Here is a 22,555-nt window from a genome sequence, read left to right as displayed (position 1 = left end):
CAAAGACAAAAGCAGTCATTTTCTTTGTTATAAGTATTTAAATAGGAACAAGCATCAAAGCCATGCTTCGTAGAGAGCTGGGCATGTACCACTGATGTCACCTCAGATGACTCCAGGAGGCCCTGAAGGTACCTCATGTGGTACCCGGAATTAAACAATTATGACCCACAGAGAAAAATGTCACCCTACCCCCTTTTAAATGAATTTTTTATTCTGGAATAATCCTTTTACAGAAAGGTTGCAAAGAGAAGTGGAGCGCTCCGGATACCCGTCCCCCAGTGTCACCTGTGGGGCCCCCTTTAGTCCTCTTTCAATCCTTTTTTTTTTTTTTAAGATTTTATTGGGGAAGGGGAACAGGACTTTATTGGGGAACAGTGTGTACTTCCAGGACTTTTTTTTCCAAGTCAAGTTGTTGTCCTTTCAATCTTAGTTGTGGAGGGTGCTGTTCAGCTTCAAGTTGTTGTCCTTTCAGTCTTAGTTGTGGAGGGCGCAGCTCAGCTCCAGGTCCAGTTGTGGTTCTAGTTGCCGTTTCTAGTTGCAGGGGGCACAGCCGACCATCCCTTGCGGGAGTCGCACCGACAACCTTGTGGTTGAAAGCCCACTGGCCCATGTGGGAATCGAACCGGCAGCCTTCGGAGTTAGGAGCACGGAGCTCCAACCACCTGAGCCACCGGGTCAGCCCTCTTTCAATCCTTCTGTTACATCAGGGAACAAGGTCAGTGGCTACCATTATGCTCTCTAACAGCTGCCCAGCCCGGCAAAGGCCGCAGGACTCAGGTTCAGGAAATAAGAGGCCGATGGTACGAGCGACAGGAGAAGATGCACATGACGGAGAGAATGTAAGTAGCTAAGGAGGGGAAAGCGAAGTGCCAGTCCATCAGCAGCTGTTAACACAAGGTGGTAAAGCACAGCTGGAGCAATTTCACCAGAGGAAAGGGAGGGGGCTCTTACGAGGGGCTTCTGAACTTGGTATAGAGGACGCCTACATCATACTGAAGTCACACCAGGCACTTCCTTCAGATTTTTCTTTAGTCCTCTTCCGCTGATGACGCGGAGCAGGGCTGATGCAGACGTGAGTAAAATCACATCGGGTAGAAGTAAGCAGGGCTAACACAAGGTCAATGTGAACCGACTGTGATCCTTCAGAACCACGTCAGGGCTGTTTCAGTGATTATGGATTTCCATTAACAGAGCAGGTGCCATATGCTCCCTCTTCATCCCCAACTTACGAAAACAATGAGCTTACCTGCCTATATTCCAAAATTATCTTGGGTAATGGATGAAGGTCCTTCAGAGCATTTAACTGAAAAATGAGAATAAATATCACCAATATAATTCCTTCATTTCACTTTAACATTTCAAACACTTATTTTTTATTTTTATTTTTTAGTTAAATTTATTGGGGTGACAATTGTTAGTAAATTTACATAGATTTCAGGTGTACAATTCTGTATTACATCATCTATAAATCCCATTGTGTGTTCACCACCCAGAGTCAGTTCTCCTTCCATCACCATATATTTGATCCCCCTTACCCTCATCACCCACCCCCTTACCCTCTGGTAACCACTAAATTATTGTCCAAACACTTATTTTCATCTGGAGAAAGTCCTAGTAAGAAAACGGTTTACTTTGAACATATTTTCCAAAATGCAGGTTCGTAATAAACTCAGTTTATCGAGTGTCTTAAGCTTCATCCCTTACAAAACCCTTGTTGTCCTCGTGGGAGCTAGAAGCACTTCACATGAGCTTAGAAATAAGATTCCCCTTGAGGTTTAGATTAGTGAAATCTAAGTCCAGGGAGCATAAAACGCCAGGTGGGAGAGTAAACAGGGAAAAGCCTACAACATGTAACTGGATAGCTTCGAACACCCAACACTTGAATCACAACTATCCGGGCACAAAGTCAGGGGGAAACACTGGGGCATGATGTGAGATTTTAAAATGGACTTCAAAGAGTCAAAACATGCAGCAAAGCACAAGATCATAAGAACACCATTGATTAAATTGTCACAAAATGAACACACGTCGGTATTTCACCCAGATGGAACACTCCAGCCTCCCCAGCAGGCCGCTGCCCTCCCCCAGAGGTACCCACCACCTTGACCTCCACTGTGGAGGCCCCTTTTAGCAGTTTGTGAACTTCGCATCAGTTGGACAGGGCAGTTCCTCCTCGTGTGGCTTGTTTTGTTCAACATTATGGTTTTAAGGTTCACCCACGTTGTGTGAAACTGTTTCATTTATTTGGATGCTGCATTCAGTTGTTTGAACGTAGGCCAATTATTTACCCATCCACCATCGATGGCTATGTGGGCTGCTTCCCCAGGAGGGCTATTCTGGGGCATGCTGCTGTGACCGTCCTGGCACACAGATTCTGGTTAACATATGTCCACACTAGTGAATACGGACACACAGAGGACTGAGATTGCTGGGTCACCAGCAGCATGGACACCAGCCAGTGCCGCGAAGTGAGTGCGCCGTGTCCTGCGAGCAGCACATGGCAGGAAGCCCAGCTGCTCCACACCTCTGATAACGCACGCCATTTTAGGCCTTCATTTAGCCGTTCTGGTAAACGGATGTGATGCCTCACTGTACTTTCAACATGTATTTGCCCAGTGATTGGTAAAGTTGGACAGAATTCAAATATTTGTTGACTAATTGTATATCTTCCTACATTAACCTCCTGTTCATGTCTTTTACCCATTTAAAAAATTGTCTTTTTCTTCTTGATTTGCAGGAATTCATTAGTCTGGACAGGGTTTTCTTGAGCCAGTTATATTTACCGCAAATATCTTCTACTCAACTGAGTTTTGTTTTTTACTTGTTTAAATGGTGTCTTTTCATAAACAGATTCTTAATTTTATTGTTGTCCAATTTATCAATCTCTTCCTTTATGGTTGATGCATTTTGTGTCCTGAGAAAGTTTCCTACCTCAAGGTCTTGAAGATATTCTCTTATGGTATTTTCTACAATCTCTATTGTTTTGCCTTTTATATGTAGAGACACAATTCACTTGGCATTTATTTCTGTAAATGGTGTAAAGTAGGGGTCGTGCTAGCCCCTTGTCATTCACGTAACCAGCCCACTCACTCGTGACTTTACAGTGCTAGCCCACTCAGAGGTCAGGAGTTTCATTCACACATATGGTGGCTGCTGTGGATTCGCTCTCCTGGTGTCTTGGTCTGTTTGTTAATCCTTGAACCAACACTACATTGAGCTGGCTAATTAATTTGCAGTCATTTCTATTGCTTTATGACTAGCCTTGCGATCCAGTAGACGAAGTCCTCCAATAGTGATTTATTTCCCCAAATTCTCTCGGTTCTTCTTAGTTTTTTGCATTTCCATATAAATTAGGGAATCAGCTTGCCAATTTCTACAAAAAAACTCCTGCTAGTGTTCTAATTAGGATCATTTTGAATCTATAAATCAATTTGGAGGAGAACTGATGACATAACTTTAATGTAATATTATGAACCACAGAATTGTATCACTCCGTTTGAATAAAGCCTGAGGCACAGAATTCTGGCCAGCTATATAAACAAACAGGAGAGGCAACACTGGTGTCCTCAGAGCAGGCACTGCCCAGGGGGTGGGGGTGGAGTGGGGGGGGAATCCTAACTCACACAACCAGAGCAACCATTTTTCTTAGAAAAAGCTATTCCTAGGGGGAAGAAAGTGCATGAAAATACTGAGCCAAGAAAACTGCTTAAGATAACTAATCCTCCTTATCCCGATACCTTACTCACAAAATAACTTTTGACCACAGTCTCCCTGTCTATCTCGAATGGAGCTGCCTGAGAATACTTGAAAAGAATTAAGTGTTTGATCTCAGAAAAGCTCTGGCACAAGCCTACCAGACTTGGTTAACAATTAGGGGCAGCGTGCCCCAGCTGCCTGCTGCCCCAAGAGCTTCAAACACTCCCCGTGCTGGCTCCTGGCATGGCCCTCCTCTCTCTGTGGCCTCTCCGCAGACTCTTGTTGGCCCCGCCTCCTTCTCTGGCTTCTAAATGGCAGTTTCTGAGTTCAGTTCTGTGGTTATCAGCACTGGCTGCGTATTAGAATCAGCTGGGAGCTTCAAAAACATGCCGGAGACTGGCCGCTCAGCCTACAGTCTGCCTCCGTGGGTCAGTGGTGGGCCTGGGCATGAGAGTCTTTCCGAAGCTCCTGCCAGGGTAGAGGACAGCCACCCCAGGCGACTTTAATAAAAGCTGGCTGACCAGCTCCAGGTGTGTATCCCAGCACAAGACTTCTCACAGACCCACTGCTTGTGTGATATCTGTGTCCACGTCTCATGAACACTTCTTCTTAACACGTCCAAGGTGGAACCCTTGACTCCCCCAAGCACTAAACTGTTCCCCTCCCAGTTTCCCGAGTAGTGGCCATCTCTATCTGTGCAGGTGCAGAACTAGACACCAGGAATCACCCATATGAGACTTTCGTTCACACTCACAGAAGTTCCCTTATGTTCTAAAAATGCTCTGAAAATCCATCTGCCTTGCCCCATCTTCACTGCCATCACTTGGGCTACTGAGACATTGGTACCCACATACAGTACCAGTCTATTAGTGTGCCGCCTGCATACCACAGACATACCTCAGCCAGCTACCAGACATACCACACACCTGTGAGGATGGCCAGACTCCAGGACACTGACCCCACCACAGACGCGAGGATATGGAGCGGCAGGCACCCTCCTCACGCTAGTGGGAGCACAGACGGCACAGCCGCTCTGGAAGGCACTTGGGTGGCTTCTTACAAAACTCAATGCACTCTACCCTTCAATCCAGCAATCGGGCTCCTGGGTATTTACCCAAAGGAGCTGAAGCCCCACGTCCATACGAAACCCTGCACACAGCTGTTTGCAGCAGCCCATCCAATTGCCAAGCCTTGGAAGTAACCAAGATGTCCTCCTCCAGTAGGTGATGGATAATTAACTGTGGTCCATCCAGACAAGAGAATATTACTCAGCACTAAAAATGAATGAGCTGTCCAGCCATGAAAACACACGGAGGAATCTTAAATGCATGTCACTAAGTGACAGAGCCAATCTGAAAAGACTACATACTGTGTGATTCCAGTGACATGACACTCTGGAAAAGGCAAAACTGTGGGGACAGTAAAGAGATTAGTGGTTGCCAGGGTGGGGGGTGGAGGGTGAACAGGGGAAGCAGGGGGAGTTAGGGCAGTGACACCCCTCTGTGTGATGTCGTGATGGTGGGCACGTGTCATTATACGTGTCCAAACCCACAGAATGCACACCCCTCTGTGTGACGCCATGACGGTGGGCACGTGTCATTATACGTGTCCAAACCCACAGAATGCACACCCCTCTGCGTGACGCCATGACGGTGGGCACGTGTCACTACACCGTCCTAACCCACAGAATGCACACCCCTCTGCGTGACGCCGTGACGGTGGGCACGTGTCACTACACCGTCCTAACCCACAGAATGCACGCCCCTCTGCGTGACGCCGTGATGGTGGGCACGTGTCACTACACCGTCCTAACCCACAGAATGCACGCCAACGAGTGAGCCGGATGCAAAGGACTCTGGGGGGTGATACGTGTCCATGCAGGTTCACGGGCTGTAACAAAGGTACCGTCTGGTGGGGGAGGCTGTGAGCGTGTGTGGGACACACGGTATATGAGACTTCTCTGCACCTTCGCGCAGTTTTGCTGTGACCCTAAAACTGCTCTAAAAATAAAGTCATAAAACCAGACCTAAGATCGCAGTTGCACCCTTACTTGAACTGTTCCAGGTTCCCCATTTCACCTAAAGTCTACAGCCATCTCCATGGGAGGGGGAGCAAGGAGGGTGAAGGGAAGTGGAGAGGAGTCTTCATTTTGAATTTAGAGCCATGCGCTTGCGTTGCCCAGGAAAAGTTCATCTTTGCATGCACTGAACAGTGTGACTAGTTCAGTTAAATAAGACAGTAAGGCTAATGCGATTTATATCAATCACGTCTTTGTGAAAAAAGATGAAGGTCACTGTGTGGATTTGTCGACAACAAAGCAATCAACACCGGGAGACAGTTTTCCTTTCTGACAAGTGGGCTGTCTCGAAGCACTAAGGAGCAGCCAAGAGGAGGCCAACACCGCCAGCCGTGAGGACTGGACCACATCAGCCCGGACCCGGCTCAGGAGCGCCTTCCCAGGTACCACCACTGCTGCAAGCCCGGGCACAAGCTGCACTGGCCAGAAGGGTGTTGCGATCCACAGCAGGGTCTCCTCTGCTGGGTCCTGCTCCCTGCAGTCCTGGGCTCCATGAACAAACAACAGACATCCATTCAGCCCACCAGGTGCAGCTCTGGGCGTCTGGTTCTGGGACGCAGTGAACAAGTCAGACGAGTCAAAGGTCTATGCAGCCTACACCCTCGTGGAGTCGCGAGTCACTAAGGTAACTTTCGGTAACGGTAAGTCGTGTGCAGAAAATAAATCAGGGCGAAGTAATGGGTTGAGACTGGGGCCTTACTGTTGTCTGTCTGACCAGAGGACGTATTTCTGAAAGCAATACGTAAGCTGACAATCAGAAGTCAGCCTTGCAAAATCTGTGAGGTTTTTTAAACATGCATTCCTCTCAAGGGAAGGGGAGCTAGAATGTTCCAAAACGAATGTGGGGAGAGAAGACTGATGACCTTTCCCATTTCCAGTGTCTTGTGCGGACAAGAAACAGAGAGGTTGTGACTGGATTGTCAAGAATTTGGTTTTCAGAGCAAAGTTCCACTGAATTGCTCTTGGTAGGACATCAAGCCTGTTGGTCGTTTCGGGGAACTACTCTGCCTCCTTCTTCTTGGTTCATGACTAGGAGGGCAGCCTCGGGTGGGAGCACAATCAAAGAGAACTGCTCCTGGTGGATGCAGCTGGCATGTCTGGCCACAGGAAGCCCGGGGGGTCTGAGCGTCGACTCACACGTGGCGTGGACATGCTAGTGTTTTAAAAGAAAGGGGACCATTCTGAAACCTTACCACGGCTTCAGACGTGGACAGGCATCTCTGCAGCCCCACTGTGGGAAGGACCGCCCTCGGGCTCAGCAGGTGCAGCTTCAGTTTGCCAAAAAGGATCTGCAACAGAGGAATTACACACAATGAGGGCTCCGGAAATGACAGAGACTGGACAGCGGGAAAGACACACAGACGGCATGTTACGAAATGCTTCAATTCTGAGTCAGCGCTTCTCTTGGCCTTACAGTCCTTACAGTGTGAGAGGACAGGGACAACTTACATACTTTTCAGATAATCAACATAAAGTACAGTGGTACCTTGGTTTTCGAACGTCTCCGTTGACAAACATTTCAGTTTACGAACGCCGTAAATTTTATGGATCTATGGTGCCATTAGATAGTAAAATTTATGCTAAATTTGCAGTTTTAGGGGTTGATTTATAGGTCTGGAATGGATTAATCCATTTTGCATTACTTTCTGTGGGGAAACCATGCCAGCGTTTTCAAATGTTTCAGAACTCGAATGGTCTTCCGGAATGGATTACTTTAGAAAACCGAGGTACCACTGTATTTATAAATTCAGAATTAATCTCCCATTAGCCCCTGAATGAGAAGTGCATTTTATAAAAGGACACAAACTTAGCTTTACCTCTCGAAGCTGACTACTGCTTGTTATAAGAAATTGCTCTCCTGAAGCAAAATGGGCTTCCTGCTCCAGCTCCTGGAGACGAGACTGCGAATGTGATAAACACAACTTCATCAACAATTCTCACAATTTAAGATGATTGTATTTGTTCATTAAACAATTCCCAACAAAAGCTCTTATAAGAATAAAAAGTAACCTATAGGGAGCATTTGAGATCTTGCTTCTCAGTTTGGCTCAAATAAACTTACAAAAATTCTCTCTAAAAAAAAGTAACCTATAATTTACCAAAATGGACACTGAGGAATGCATATTTTGACTCATGGTAGAATACCCAAGCTTGTAGGATCACTCTCCTAAAACTAAGGAAGCAAGCTGAAAGAAGCACAAATAGTAAATAATCGCCAGACTGAGGGAGGGAAAGAATGAATGCTCAGCCATCTTACGACTAGAAAGGCCATCCAGCATCACACTGTAAATGCTGAAGCATCCTACGTATCCCGGGGAGACGAGTTAGGACCACCCTGCACGGTGGCCACACTGAGGACGATGGAGGGCCTTCCCTGCCGACAGCCAGCAACTGCCAGGGGGACAAGTGACAGTGCTCTGAACAACGACACCAACCCAGCCAGGCCACGGCCGGGCTGAGGGATGCGAGGCCTGGACGGTCCAGGTGGAAGCACCAAGCACACCTGTGCGGCAGCTAATCAAGACAGTGCTGGGCAGAGCAGGGCAGCAGGAAGGGCCGGATGTACACACCCTCGCCCCTCACCACTCTGGTCAGAAGAAAAGAAGAAGAAGACTGGGGCTTTATTATTTTTTTTATTTTTCAATGATAGTTGACATTCAATATTGTATTAGTTTCAGGCGTACAGCACAGTGGTTAGACATTTATATGACGTATGAAGTGATGACTCCGGTAAGTCTAGTCCCCACCTGGAAGGCCAGGACTTAAAAAAAATAATTATAATAGAAAAGAGAGCAGAGTCTGAATGAACCAACTCCGGTTAAACGCTGTCTGTGTCTGCGTTCTGCTCTTTATCAGACAAGATCTGCCTTGAGCCTGAAATTCTGCAAGAAGTTTAAAAATAGGGGTCAAAGAAACTCAGAGCAGGACAAATATAATACAAAAAAGTAGTATCTGGGCGAAAAGAAGAAACAATTGCCTCCGTTAAAGTATGCCAAAACTCTGTAGTTAAAGAAACAAATGCTACTACTAAAAAGAAAAATAAGGAACAAAGCATTAAAAGACAGATAATGGACCCCTTCAGGGATAAGTCTACCTTAAGAAACAAAACTTCAGTAGCCAATTCTCTCACAGAATTGAGAGAACGCAAGCTTCCGGTTGAAACAGCACAGTAAACTCAGACATTATTGCATTCCTTCTGTTTAAGTGCACAGCAGCAATGGATAAGCATAAACAGAGGAAACCAAAAGACGGTTTCCAACAAAACCAAACATGAGCATCTCTTCAGAGCAGAAACAGATGAGAAGTACAAAGCAGCGGGCAGAGCTGAGGCCACAGCCCAGCTGGGCTCCAGGGCCCGTGCCCGGCTGCAGGCCTCATCGGGCCATGAATCAGGGACAGAAAGTGCTCCAGCACGACAGGCAGCTGTAGGGGTCGCCACTGCCACACAGCAACCCCTCCCAAACAGCACCCTTGTACCTTTGTTCACATTTCTGTGGATCAGCAGTCTGGCGAGGCTCAGCTAGGTGCTTGTGCTGGCCTCAGGGCCTCAGGGGCAGAGGTTTGGACATCTTTCACTGGATTTTCCCCAAATATTTAGCCCATATAAAACACTGTGTTAACTGGCTTTTTCTCATTGACAGGAGTTCTCTAGTCTACATATTAGCCCTTTGTCATAAGCATTAAAAACACAATAAAAATCCAGCAGTTTTTAAAAAGTAGGTCACAGAATTTTATAGGGAAATGTAAAGAACCTAGAATAGTCACTACCACGTGGAAGAACAAAGATGGAAGACATGCCATAGCATATCATACAGCTACGTCAGGAAGTACGAGCAGGATAGACAAATAAACCAGTGCAACAGAACGGAGTCCAGAAGAGATCCACACACATACACTGACCTGAGTTCTGACAAAGACACTATAGTCGTCCCCCACTTCTGCCAGGGGATAAGACCCCCAGTAAATGCCTGAAACCGCAGAGTACCGAACACTGTATATACACGTATGCTATGGTTTTTCCTATACATACATCATACATACCTATGATAAAGTTTAAGTTATAAATCAGGCATAGCAAGAAATTAACAACAATAATAATAAAGCAGAACAATTATAACAATATACTGTAATAAAAGTTATGTGAACGTGGTCTCTCTCTCTCTCTCTCATTCATGATATCCTTTTGTACTGTACTCACCTTTTCACTTAAGGGAAACATCTTATGGCTGCTCTTTGGCACATCTAAATTGCCAGCATCACTACCCTTGTTGTTTGGGGTCAAATACAGTAAAATCAGGGTGACTTGAACACAAGCACTGTGATAATGTGACAGTCGGTCTGATAATGGAGGCGACTACTAAGTGACTAACAGGCAAGTCTACAGCAGGAGATGCTAGACAAAGGGATGATTCATGTCCTGGGGGGACAGAGTGGGACAGCAAGAGATTTCATCACAATACTCAGAACTATGTGTAATTTAAAACTGATGAGTTGTTTATTTCTGGAATTTTCCATTTCATATTTTCAAACCATGATTAACCTCAGGTAACTGACACCGGAGAAAGCAAAACTGGAGAAGGGGCTGCTGTACTGTAATTCAGTGACGGGGACAATGATACTTTTAATAAACGATGCTGAAATAAACGGAAATCCATTTGGGAAAAAAATCTTAACTGTACTTTGTACCATATAGAAAAACTGATTTGAAACAGATGATAGGTGTATATCATTAAAATAATTCAGCTTATAGAACAGGAGAATATCTTTACTAGAGAGCAAACAGTTCTTAGCACACAAAAAACCTTAAACATTTAAAAAATGGTTCATTGGACTTCATTAAAATGAAGATTCTGTTCATCAAAAGACACGGCTATTAAGAGAGTGAAAAGACAAGCCATAGACTCAGACTGGTCAGACAGTAAGTCATTTAGGCTCAATGGGCCACATATGGTCTCTGTCACATATTCTTCTTTATTTTTATTTCTTTGTTTTAAAAAAAGATTGCAGAAAGCATTCTTAAGTTGCAGGCCATATGAAAATAGGGGACACGATGGATTTGGTCCACAGACCATTGTTTGCCAAACCCAAACTGGGAGAAAGGACTTCATATATATACATACATACACACACAAAGGACTCACATACAGAATATGTGAAGAACTACACATCAACAAGAGAAGGTCAGTTAACATTAACTTTAAAATGGGCAAAGTCTTTGAAAAATTGGATCACAAAAGAGTACAATGTCTGCCAATTAAGTTCGCGAACTTGATGCAATGATGTTGCTAAACTTTTTTGATATCAAAGGGATTATTCATTATGAATTTGTACCAACTGGATAAACAGTTAACCAAGTTTACTATCTGGAAGTGCTGAAAAGGCTGTGTGAAAAAGTTAGACGACCTGAACTTTTCTCCAACAATTCATTGCTCCTGCATCACAATAGTGTACCAGCTCACACGGCGCTATATGTGGGAGTTTTTAGGCAGTAAACAAATAACTGTATTGGGACACCCTCTCTACTCACCTGATCTGGCCCCCAATGACTTCTTTCTTTACCCGAAAATGAAGGAAATATTGAAAGGAAGATATTTTGATGACAGTCAGGACATAAAGGGTAGTACGATGACAGTTCTGATGGCCCTTCCAGAAAAAGAGTTCCAAAATTGCTTTGGGGGTGGACTAGGCACTGACTAGGTGTCAGTGCATAGCTTCCCAAGAGGTGTCCTTCGAAGGTGACCGTAGTGATATTCAGCAGTGAGGTATGTAGCACTTTTTCTAGGATGAGTTCGCGAACTTAATTGTCTGACCTCGTATATCCAAAATACCATCAAGCATATGAAAAGGTGCTCAATATTATTACTCATCAGGGAGATGCAAATTAAATTCACAATGAGATATAACTACAGACTCAACAGAAAGGCTAAAGTGAAAAAGCCTGACAGTAAGTACTGTGTTGTGAAGATACAGCAAATGGGACTGGAAAATATTACCACCAATTCAAAGAGGCATTTGGAAGTACTTACTATAGGTAAACATTTACACACCCTGTGACCCAGCAATTCCACTTCTGGTTATAAAACCAAGAGGCAGGCGCCCTCATACCCAACACAGGTTATGCAAATGAGTATTCACTGTTGCTACGATCACAGTGCCCACCATGGTACAGGATGTAAAGAAATTATGGTACATTTGTACAATGGATGCTGTACCTGTTTTACTAGAATGCACTTCTGCTACACTCAACCAAAATGGGTGAATCCCACAGACAGAATGTGCACAAAAGGAGCCAGAACCAAACAGCCCATGCTGTGTGGGTCCATTTACATGAAGATCAAAATCACTGAGGACAGGGTCATATTAATTGCCATCTGTGGGGGTACAGAGCGGGAGGGAACAGGAAGGAACCTTCTGGGTGCCGGAAATGTTCTGTATCTTAATCTGGGTGTAGGTTACATGGGTGTGTACATATGTAAAAATACATAAAGCTGTACACTAAGATCTGCACCAAGGGGATACTGGGAATATGAAAGAGCAGGCATCATCTGGGATGTGAGCATCTGTCTCCCCACCTGGACAACAATCAGGGCAGAATCTGCCTGGGGTAGTTCTTTTGCAACTCTGGAGTCTGTTGAAGGCTTGCAACTTCCAGTGGAAGACTTCGCTGGCAGTTAATTTGGAGTTAAGTTGCAGTTAATTCTGGTCAGTTTCAGATAAACAGCAGCTACCCACCCCCTCCCCAGCCGCGGGGCAGGCAGCTGTGCACCTGTTCCTGGAGCAGCCTACATGCCGCTTGCAGGAGCCCAGGTGGGCAAAGAGGGCCTTGTCTTCCAAATATCAGTGAGCTGAACAGTGATTGCTGCTTCTAATAACAGAGGTGCAGACAAACAGGTCGGGAGCCATTGCTGTTGCACCTCCCCACTTGTTGTAAGCCCCACCCCTTCCTGCTGAAGTGGCTGCCAGGAGCTTTAAAGGGCCAGTGCTCTCTTTTTACCTCCATTCATACTGCACTGTTTCTCCTCTCAAGAAGGAGCCAGATAGTCAAGACAAGGACATTGAAAAACAGCTGCACATACAAAGCAAATAGAAAGTGTATGCCCTGGGAACATCTCAGAAAAAACCTGAGAAGACCTTAAATTTACATTTCACATTGTTCTCGACACAGAGACCACCTACAGTAAGCAAAAAACCCAAAATAATAAAAATAACACACAAAAAGAGCAAACCCTCAGGGAAAGGGAGAATCTGATTTCCAGAGATATGACATTATTAGATTCAAACGCCCAGTGTTCAACAAAAAAACACACAAAGAAACAGGAAAATATGGCATATTCAAAGGGAAAAAAATCAACAGAAACTGTCCCTGAAAAAGACCTGATGGAATACTACTAGACAAAGACTTTAAAACAACCGTCTTAAAGATGCTCAAAGAACTAAAGGAAGATGGAGAGAAAATAAAGAAAATAATGTGAGGACAAATGGAAATATCAATAAAGAGACACAATACAGAAAAGAAAACAAAACAGAAATTCAAGAGCTGAAAAGTACAATAACTGAAATAAAGTATTCCTTCAAGAGATTCAAAGGCAGATTTGGGCACGTAGAAGAAAGAATCAGTGAACTCTAAGAAAGAACAATGGAAATTACTCAAGCTGAGGAACAGGGAAAAAAATACAACCAAACAATTGAAAAAAAATAAACAGAGCCTAAGGGACCTGTGGGACAGCATCAAGTGGACTAGTATGCACTGTAGGAACCCCAGAAGGGGAAGAGAGAGTGAAAGGGGCAGCAAAAATATCTGAAGATACAATGGATGAAAACTTCTCAAATTTGTTGAAAGACATGAATATAAACATCCAAGATGCTCAAAAAACTTCAAGTAAGATGAACTCAAAGAGATCAACACTAAGACACATTATAATTAAATTTTAATAAAGCAAAGACAAAGAGAGAATCTTGAAAGTAGCAAGAGAGAAGTGTCATCACATACAAGGGCTCCTCAATAAGATTATAAGTAAAATTGTCATCAAAAACTTTAGAGGCCAGAATACAGTGGACAGATATATTCGAAGTGTAAAAAGAAAAAAGAAATTGTCAACCAAGGCTGCTTATCTGGCAAAACTATCCTTCAAAAGTGAGAGAGAAATTAAGACATTCCCAGATAAACAAAAGCTGAGGGAAACGTGACCAATGCCCTGGAAGAAATGCTCAAGGGAGTCCTGTAGGTTGAAATGAAAGGACACTAGACAGTAATTCAAAGCTGTATGAAGAAACAAAGACCTCCATAAAGATAAACACATGGGCAATTTTAAGAGCTAGTATTATTGTAACAATTGTTTGTAACTGCACTTTTTGTTTTCTACATAATTTAAGAAAAAAACTTATGAGTGTAAAAGTTAGCATCACTGTAACTTTAGTTTGTAACTCCAATCCTGTTTTGTACACAATTTAAGAGACGAATGCATTTAAAAAGTGATTATTTTATGTTTTGGGGCACACAATGTATAAAGATGTAATTTTGTGACAACAACTGAAAGGGGTGGGTTCAGAGCTGTAAAAGAGCAGGGTTTTTGGATGTTGTTGAAGTTAAGCTTGTATAAATTCAAATTATAGTGTTATAACATTATGATGTTAAACTTCATCCCTATGGTAACAACAACAACAAAAAAACAGTTATAGCTATACACAAAAGGAAATGAGAAAAGAATTCAAACATTTTACTACAAAAAAATCAATACAAAAAAACACACAAAAAAAGAGACAGGAAATGAGAAACAAAAAAGCTATAAGGCATATAGAAAACAAATAGCACAGTGACAGATATAAGTCCCTCCTTATCAGTAATCACTTAAATTTAAGTGGATTAACCTTTACAATCAAGACAAATAGGCAGGGGCTGGCCTGGTGGCTCTGGCGGTTAGAGCTTCATGCTCTTAACTCCGAAGGCTGTGGGTTCGATTCCCACATGGGCCAGTGGGCTCTCAACCACAAGGTTGCCAGTTCGATTCCTCGAGTCCCACAAGGGATGGTGGGCAGTGTCCCCTGCAACTAAGATTGAACACAGCACCTTGAGCTGAGCTGCTGCTGATCTCCCAGATGGCTCAGTTGGTTGGAGTGCGTCCTCTCAACCACAAGGTTGCCGGTTTGACTCCCGCAAGGGATGGTGGGCTGCGTCCTCTGCAACTAGCAATGGCAACTGGACCTGGAGCCGAGCTGCGCCCTCCACAACTAAGACTGAAAGGACAACAACTTGTAGTTGAATGGCACCCTCCACAACTAAGATTGAAAGGACAACAACTTGACTTGGAAGAAAAGTCCTGGAAATACATACTGTTCCCCAATAAAGTCCTGTTCCCCTTCCCCAATAAAATCTTTAAAAAATTAAAAAGACAAATAGGCAGAATGGATACAAACATATGATTCAACTACATTCTGTCTATAAGAGACTCACTATAAATCGAAAGACACAAACAGATTAAAAGTGAAAGGATGTAAAAAGATGTTGCGCGCAAACAGTAACCAAAACAGAGCAAGAGTTGTTATATTAATATCAGACAAAATAGACTTTAAACAAAAAATAGTTACAAGAGACAAAAGATGACATAAATTTGATATAGCAAGATAATATAACAATTATAAATATTTACACACCTAATGACAGACTATCAAAATATAAGAAGAAAAACTAACAGAATTGAAAAAATATATCGTTATACAATAATAGTTGGAATTTTGAATACTCTATTCAAAATAATGTATAGAAAAAACAAACAGGATATAAGTAAACACATCATGTGTTTTCATCCATTCTACCAATCTATCTTTTCATTGCAGAGTTTAATCCATTTAAATTTAAGTAAGGAAACAGAGGACTTAAACAGTGATCAATGAACAGACCTAACAGACACAAACAGAACACTTTACCCAACAACAACAGCACACACATTCTTCTCAAGTGCACATGAAACATTTTTCAGGATAGACCACATGTTAGGCCACAAATGAAGTCTCAAGAGATTTTTTAAAACATAGATATTATACAAAGTATCTTCTCTAATCACATGATGAAATTATAAATCAGTAACAAAGGAAAACTGGAAAATTCACAGTTGTGATAATTAAAACAACACACTTTTCAATAACAAAAGGATCAAAGAAGAAATCAAAATGTAATTTAGAAATTACTGGGGGCTGGCCCGGTGGCTCAGGCGGTTAAAACTCCATGCTCCTAACTCCGAAGGCTGCCATTTCGATTCCCACATGGGCCAGTGGGCTCTCAACCACAAGGTTGCCAGTTCAATTCCTCGAGTCACACAAGGGCTGGTGGGTTCCGCCCCCTGCAACTAAGATTGAACATGGCACCTTGAGCTGAGCTGTGTCCTGGATGGCTCAGTTGGTTGGAGTGCATCCTCTCAACCACAAAGGTTGCCAGTTCGATTCTTCAACTCCCGCAAGGGATGGTGGCAGTGTCCCCTGTAAAATTGAACATGGCACCTTTGAGCTGAGCTGCCGCTGAGCTCCTGAATGGCTCAGTTGGTTGGAGCGAGTCCTCTCAACCACAAGGTTGCTAGTTCAACTCCCGCAAGGGATGGTGGGCTGTGCCCCCTGCAACTAACAATGGCAACTGCATCTGGAGCTGAGCTGCGCCCTCCACAACTAAGACTGAAAGGACAACAACTTGTAGTTGAATGGCACCCTCCAAAACTAAGATTAAAGGACAACTTGACTTGGAAAAAAAAAAGAAATTACTTAGAGATGAATGAAAATGAAAACACAACATTCCAAAACTTATGGGACACAGTGAAAGCACTGCAAAGGGGGAAATTTATAGCTATAAACACTTATGTTTAAAAAAATGAGAAAGATCTGGAATCAATAACCTAACTTTACAACTTAAGGAATGAGAAAAAGAACAGACTAAACCCAAAGTTGGCAGAAGGAAATAATAAAGATTATAGCAGAGATAAACAAATAGAATACAGGAAAATGGTAAAGAAAATCAATGAAAACAAAAGTTGGTTCTTCAAAAAGATCAACAAAATCAGCAAACTATTAGGTAGATAAAGTAAGGGGAAAAAAGAGAAGACTCAAATTACTAAAATCAGAAGTGAAAGTGAAGACATTACTATCAATTCTACAGAAATAAAAAAGGATTTTAAGAGATTACTAGGAACAATTGTACACCAACAAACTGGATAACCTAGATGAAATGGACAAATTTCTAGAATTACAAAATCTACCAATATTAAATCTTAATAGTCTTATAAATAGTAAGGAAATTGAATCAACAATAAAAAATCTCCCAAACACAGAAAATTCCTGTACCCAATGGCTTTGCTGGTGAATTCTACCAAACATTTAAAGGACTAATAGCAATCTTCTCCAACTTTTCCAAAAAGTTGGAAAGGAGGGAACACTTCTCAACTCACTTTATGAGGCCAACATTACCCTGACACTAAAGCCAGAAAAAAAAAAAAAACTACAAGAAAAGAAAACCACAGATTGAATCACTTATGAACATTGATGCAAAAATCCTCAATTGAAATACTAGCAAACAGAATTCAGCAGTAAATTAAAAGGATTATATACCATGACCAAGTGGGATTTATCCCTGGAATGCAAGGATGCTTCAACATATGAAAATTGACTATGTAATATTCCACATCAACAGAATGGAGGGGAGGGGAAACACACAATCATCTCAATTGATGCAGAAAAGCATTCGATGATAGCCAATACCCTTTCATGATAAAAGCACTAAAGAAACTAGGAATAGAAGGAAACTACATCAACGTAATCAAAGTCATAAATAAAAACCCACAGCACACGTCATAATCAACGGTGAAAGACTCAAAGCATTTCCTCTAAAATCAGACTGCCTGCTTTCACCACTTCCATTCAAGATGGTACTGGTAGTTCAAGCCAGAGAAGTTAGGCAAGAAAAAAAATACAAGGCATCCAAATTGGAAAGGAGGAAGTTAAATTAACTCTGTTTGCAGATGACATGATCTTATATGTAGAAAATGCTGAAGATTTTACACACACACACACACATAATCAAACAAACAAACAAAAAACCTGTTAGAACTTTTTGTAACTCACTGAAGGAGCAGGATAGAACATCAACACAAAAAAAACCTGTATGTAGCATTTCCACCCATGAACAATCATAAAAGGAAATTACAAAAATAATTCCATTCACATAGCATCAAAAAGAATAAAATACAGGCATATCTGAGAGATACTGTGGGTTTGGTTCCAGACAACTCCAATAAAGTGAAAATTGCAATAAAGCAAGTCACATAAAGTTTTTTGGTTTCCCAGTGCATATAAAAGTTATGTTTAAACTGTATTGTAATCTATTGAGTGTACAACAGTCTTATGTCTAAAGAAACAATGTATATACCTTAACTTAAAAACACTTTATTGCACCTGAAATTAGTAAAAAAAAATGTTTTAAAAAATCCAAAAAAACACTTTATTGATAAAAAATGCTAACTATCCTCTGAGCCTTCAGGAAGTCGAAATCTTTCTGCTGGTGGAGGCTCTTGCCATGATGATGATGGCTGGTAACTGACCAGGGTGGTAGTTGCTGAAGGTTGGGGTGACTGTGGCAATTTCTTTTCTTTTTTTTTTTATTATTAGTTTCAGGTATACAAGACAAGGTAATACTTAGACGTTCATCATTTATATCCCTCACACTGTGAACCCCCCTCCCCCCATCCATTATCCCTCCGACCTCACACCCAGCCATCACATTACTGTGGCAATTTCTTAAAATAAGACAACAATGAAGTTTGCTGCATTGATTTCTCTGTAGCACGTGATGCTGTTTGATAGCATTTTACCCAGAGCAGAATTTCTTTCAAAACTGGAGTCAATCTTCTAAAACCCTGCCACTGCTTTATTAACTAAGTTTATGTAATATACTAAATCCTTTGTTGTCACTTCAACAATCTTCACAGCATCTTCACCAGCAGTAGCTTCCACCTTAAGAAAGCACTTTCTTTGCTCATCCATCAGAAGCAACTCCTCATCCATTAAAGTTTATCCTGAGATTGCAGCAATTCAGTCACATCTTCAGACTCCACTTATAATTCTAGTTCTCTTGCTGTTTCCACCACATCTGCACTTACTTCCTCCACTGAAGTCTTGAATTCCTCAGTCATCCATGAAGGTTGGAATCAACTTCTTCCCAACTCTTGTTAATGTTGATATTTTGACCTTTTTCCATAAATCACGAATGTTCTTAATGGCATCTATAATGGTGAATCCTTTCTAGAAGGTTTTTAATTTACGAGGTCTGATCACAAAATATGGTGAATGTTTAAATAAGAAAAATTTATTACAGTAAATGACACATCGCCATTAATTCCCGCAAAACACCCCCCCCCCCACTTCAAACACACTTATCCCATCGTTCTTGCCCCTTTCTGAAGCAGTGCTGGAAGTCCTCTTTCGTGGGTGTCTTTAGTTGCGCTGTCGTGGTTGCCTCCATGTCCTGAATCAATTTGACTTTGGGGAAGAGCCAGAAGTCGCGCGGTGCCGGGTCCAGTGAATAAGGTGGATGAGGACACACCGGAATGTTTTTATTTGACAGAAATTGCCGTACCAGAAGTGATGTGTGACGGAGCATTGTCATGATGGAGGATGATTTACGGCACACTTTAAAACACACCTTCTCTCAACCGTAGCTCACACCTGACTGACTTTTCACACACTGTTACTAAGGTTCGACATGCCACATCCATATTGAAGGTCCCTGCCTTTTCGTTGGATGGCACTCGGCAGCAGCACTCACCTTATTTTGTGATCACACCTCATACTTTGCCCAGATCCATCAGAGGAATTACTGCTTATAGCAGCTACAGACTTATGAAATAACCATATTTAATAATAAGATTTGGAAATGGAAATTACTCCTTAATTCCATGGGTTTCAGGATGGGTATTGTGTTAACAGACATGAAAACAACATTAATCTCCATCAGCGCTCTTGGGTGACCAGGCGCATTGTCAGTGAGCAGTCATTGTTTGAAAGGCATATTTTTTTCTGAGAAGTGGGTCTCAACAGTGGACTTAAAATACTCAGTAAACCATGTTGTAAACAGACATGCTGTCATCCAGGCTTTGTTGTTTCATGTACAGAGCACAGGCAGAGTGGATTTAGCATAATTTTAAAGGGCCCTAGGATTTTCAGAATGGTAACTGAGCACTGGCTTCAACTTAAAGTCACCAGCTGCATTAGTCCATAAAAAGAGAGCTTGTCCTTTGAAGCTCTGAGGCCAGCTTCGACTCTCTTCTCTAGCTATGAAAGTCTAGATGGCATCTTCTTCCATATGAAGCTGTTTTATCTACATTGAAATCTGTTGTTTAGTGCAGCCGCCTTCATGAATTATCTTAAGTAGATCTTCTGGAGAACTTGCCGCAGCTTCTACCTCAGCACTGGCTGCTTCACCTTCACTTTATGTTATGGAGACGGCTTCTCTCCTTAAACCTCACGACCAACCTCTGCCAGCTTTCCTTCTGCAGCCTCCTCACTTCTCAGCCTTCAGAGAACTGAAGCGAGTTAGGGCCTTGCTCTGGATGAGGCTTTGGCTTAAGAGAACATGGTGGCTGGTTTGCTCTTCTATCCAGGCCACCGAAACTTTCTCCATATCAGCAATAAGGCTGTTTTCACTTTCTTTTCATTGGTGTGTTCACTGGAGTAGCACTTTTAATTTCCTCCAATAACTTTTCCTTTGCATTCATAATTTGGCTAACTATTTGATGCAAGAGGCCTGGCTTCTGGTCTGTCTCGGCTTTCCATGTGCCTTCCTCACTAAACCATTTCCAGCTTTTGATTTAAAGTGAGACACATGTTACTCTTCATTTGAACTCAGAGGCTATTGTAAGGTTATTAATTGGCCTAATTTCAAGACTGTTGTGTCTTAGAGCCCAGGAAGGCCCGAGGAGAAGGAGAGAGACATGGGAGTGGCCGGTCAGTGGAGCAGTCAGAACACACACATTTATTAGGTTTGCTGTCTTATATGGGCACAGTTCCTGGCACCCCAAAACAATTACAATAGTAACATCATCATCACTGATTACAGATCAGCATGATAAACATAACAATGAAGAAGTGTGAAACATTGCAAGAGTTACACAGAGCCATGAAGTGAGCAAATGCTACTGAAAACTGGCATTGACAGCCTTGTTCGCGGCAGGGTCGCCACGAACCTTCCATTTGTAAAACATGCGGTATCTGTGAAGCACAATAAAAGGCAATAAAACACAGCGTGTCTGTACTTAGGAGTTAACTCGACCAAAGAGATGAAAGACTAGTATAATGACCCGTATAAAACACTGCTGGAAGAAACGTAAAGTGACGTAAATAAATGGAAACATAGCTCATGGTTTTGGACTAGAAGACTTAATACATGAAGGTGTCAGTACTACTCAAAGTGACCTGCAGATTCAATGAGATCCCTATCAAAATCCCAAAGACATTGTTTTCAGAAATAGAAAAATCCATCTTCAAATTCATATGGAATCTCAAGGGACACAAAGTAGCCCAAACAACCTTGAAAAAGAACAAAACTGGAGGACTCACGCTTCCTGATTTCAAAACCTACTGCAAAGCTACAGTAACCCAAACAGTGTGGCACTGACAGGAAGACAGACATACTGACCACGGGAACCGAACAGTCAGCCCCCAAATAAACCCTTGTGTATATGGTCAGATGATTTTTGACAAGGGTGCCAAGGCCATTCAGTGAGGAAAGGAGTCTTTTCTCTAAATGGTGCTGGGAAAACTGGATATTCACATGCAAAACAATGCAGTTGGGCCCTTACCTAATACCATCTGCAAAAATTAACTCAAAATAGGCCATTTACTCAAAATACTAAATGTAAGACCTAAAACTGTAAAACCCTTGGAAGAAAACACAGGACAAAATTTTCATGACATTGGCTTTGGCAATGATTTCTTGGATATGACACCAAGGGCACAGATAACAAAAGGAAAAATTAAAAAGCTGGACTGCATGAAAATATAAAATTTGGTGCAACAGAAGACACTATCAACAGAGTAAAAAGACAAACCACAAAATGGGAGAAAATATTTGCAAATCATATATCTGATAAAGGATTACTATCCAGAATACATAGAGAATTAAAACTCAACAAGATACAAACAAGTAAAATTTTTTTAAAAAGGGGCGGGGGGCAAAATTGAATAGACATTTTCCCAAAGAAGATGGCCAATAATGACATGAAAAGATTGTCGACATCACTAATCAATAATGAAATGCAAATCAAAACTATAAGGAGATACCATCTCACATCCATTAGGATGGCTACTATCAAAAAAAACAACAACCCCAAAACCCAGAAACAAGTACTCGCAAGGATGTGGAGAAATTGGAACCCTTGTACACTGTTGGTGGGAATGGTACAAAATGGTACAGTCACTATGGAAAACAGTATGGTGGTTCCTCAAAAAATTAAAAACATAATTACCATAAGATCTAGCTATTCACTTCTGGGTATATATTTAAAAAACTGAAAGCAGGATCTCAAAGAGATATTTGTACACCCATTTTCATAGCGGCATGATTCACAAGAGCTAAACCGTGGAAGGAACCCAAGTTGCTTGCATCCATTGACAGAGAAAAGGATAAGCAAAATGTGGTTCATCCATACAATGGAGTATTTATTCAGCCTCAAAAAGGAAGGAAATCATGCCATAGGCTACACCATGGATGAACCTTGAGGACATTACGCTCAGTGAAATAAACCTGTC

At 42.2% G+C, this 22,555-nt stretch overlaps 1 protein-coding gene across 1 annotated transcript in view; it reads right to left on the bottom strand.

The window, feature by feature from the left end:
- POLN (DNA polymerase nu) overlaps positions 1-22,555 on the bottom strand; it is a 129,589-nt gene that overhangs the window by 75,374 nt on the left and 31,660 nt on the right. Inside the window, exons 10-12 of the mRNA XM_081062070.1 lie at positions 7,591-7,674; positions 6,967-7,062; positions 1,247-1,303 (exon numbers count right to left, since the gene is read on the bottom strand). Of these exons, the coding sequence (XP_080918196.1) occupies positions 1,247-1,303; positions 6,967-7,062; positions 7,591-7,674 (237 nt within the window). The remainder of the gene's footprint in view (positions 1-1,246; positions 1,304-6,966; positions 7,063-7,590; positions 7,675-22,555) is intronic.

The sequence above is a fragment of the Rhinolophus hipposideros genome (genome assembly GCF_964194185.1).
Source record: "Rhinolophus hipposideros genome assembly, chromosome: 1".
NCBI lineage: Eukaryota > Metazoa > Chordata > Mammalia > Chiroptera > Rhinolophidae > Rhinolophus > Rhinolophus hipposideros.
Note: the sequence above shows the minus strand (reverse complement) of the source record. Positions and strands in the feature narration are given on the sequence as shown.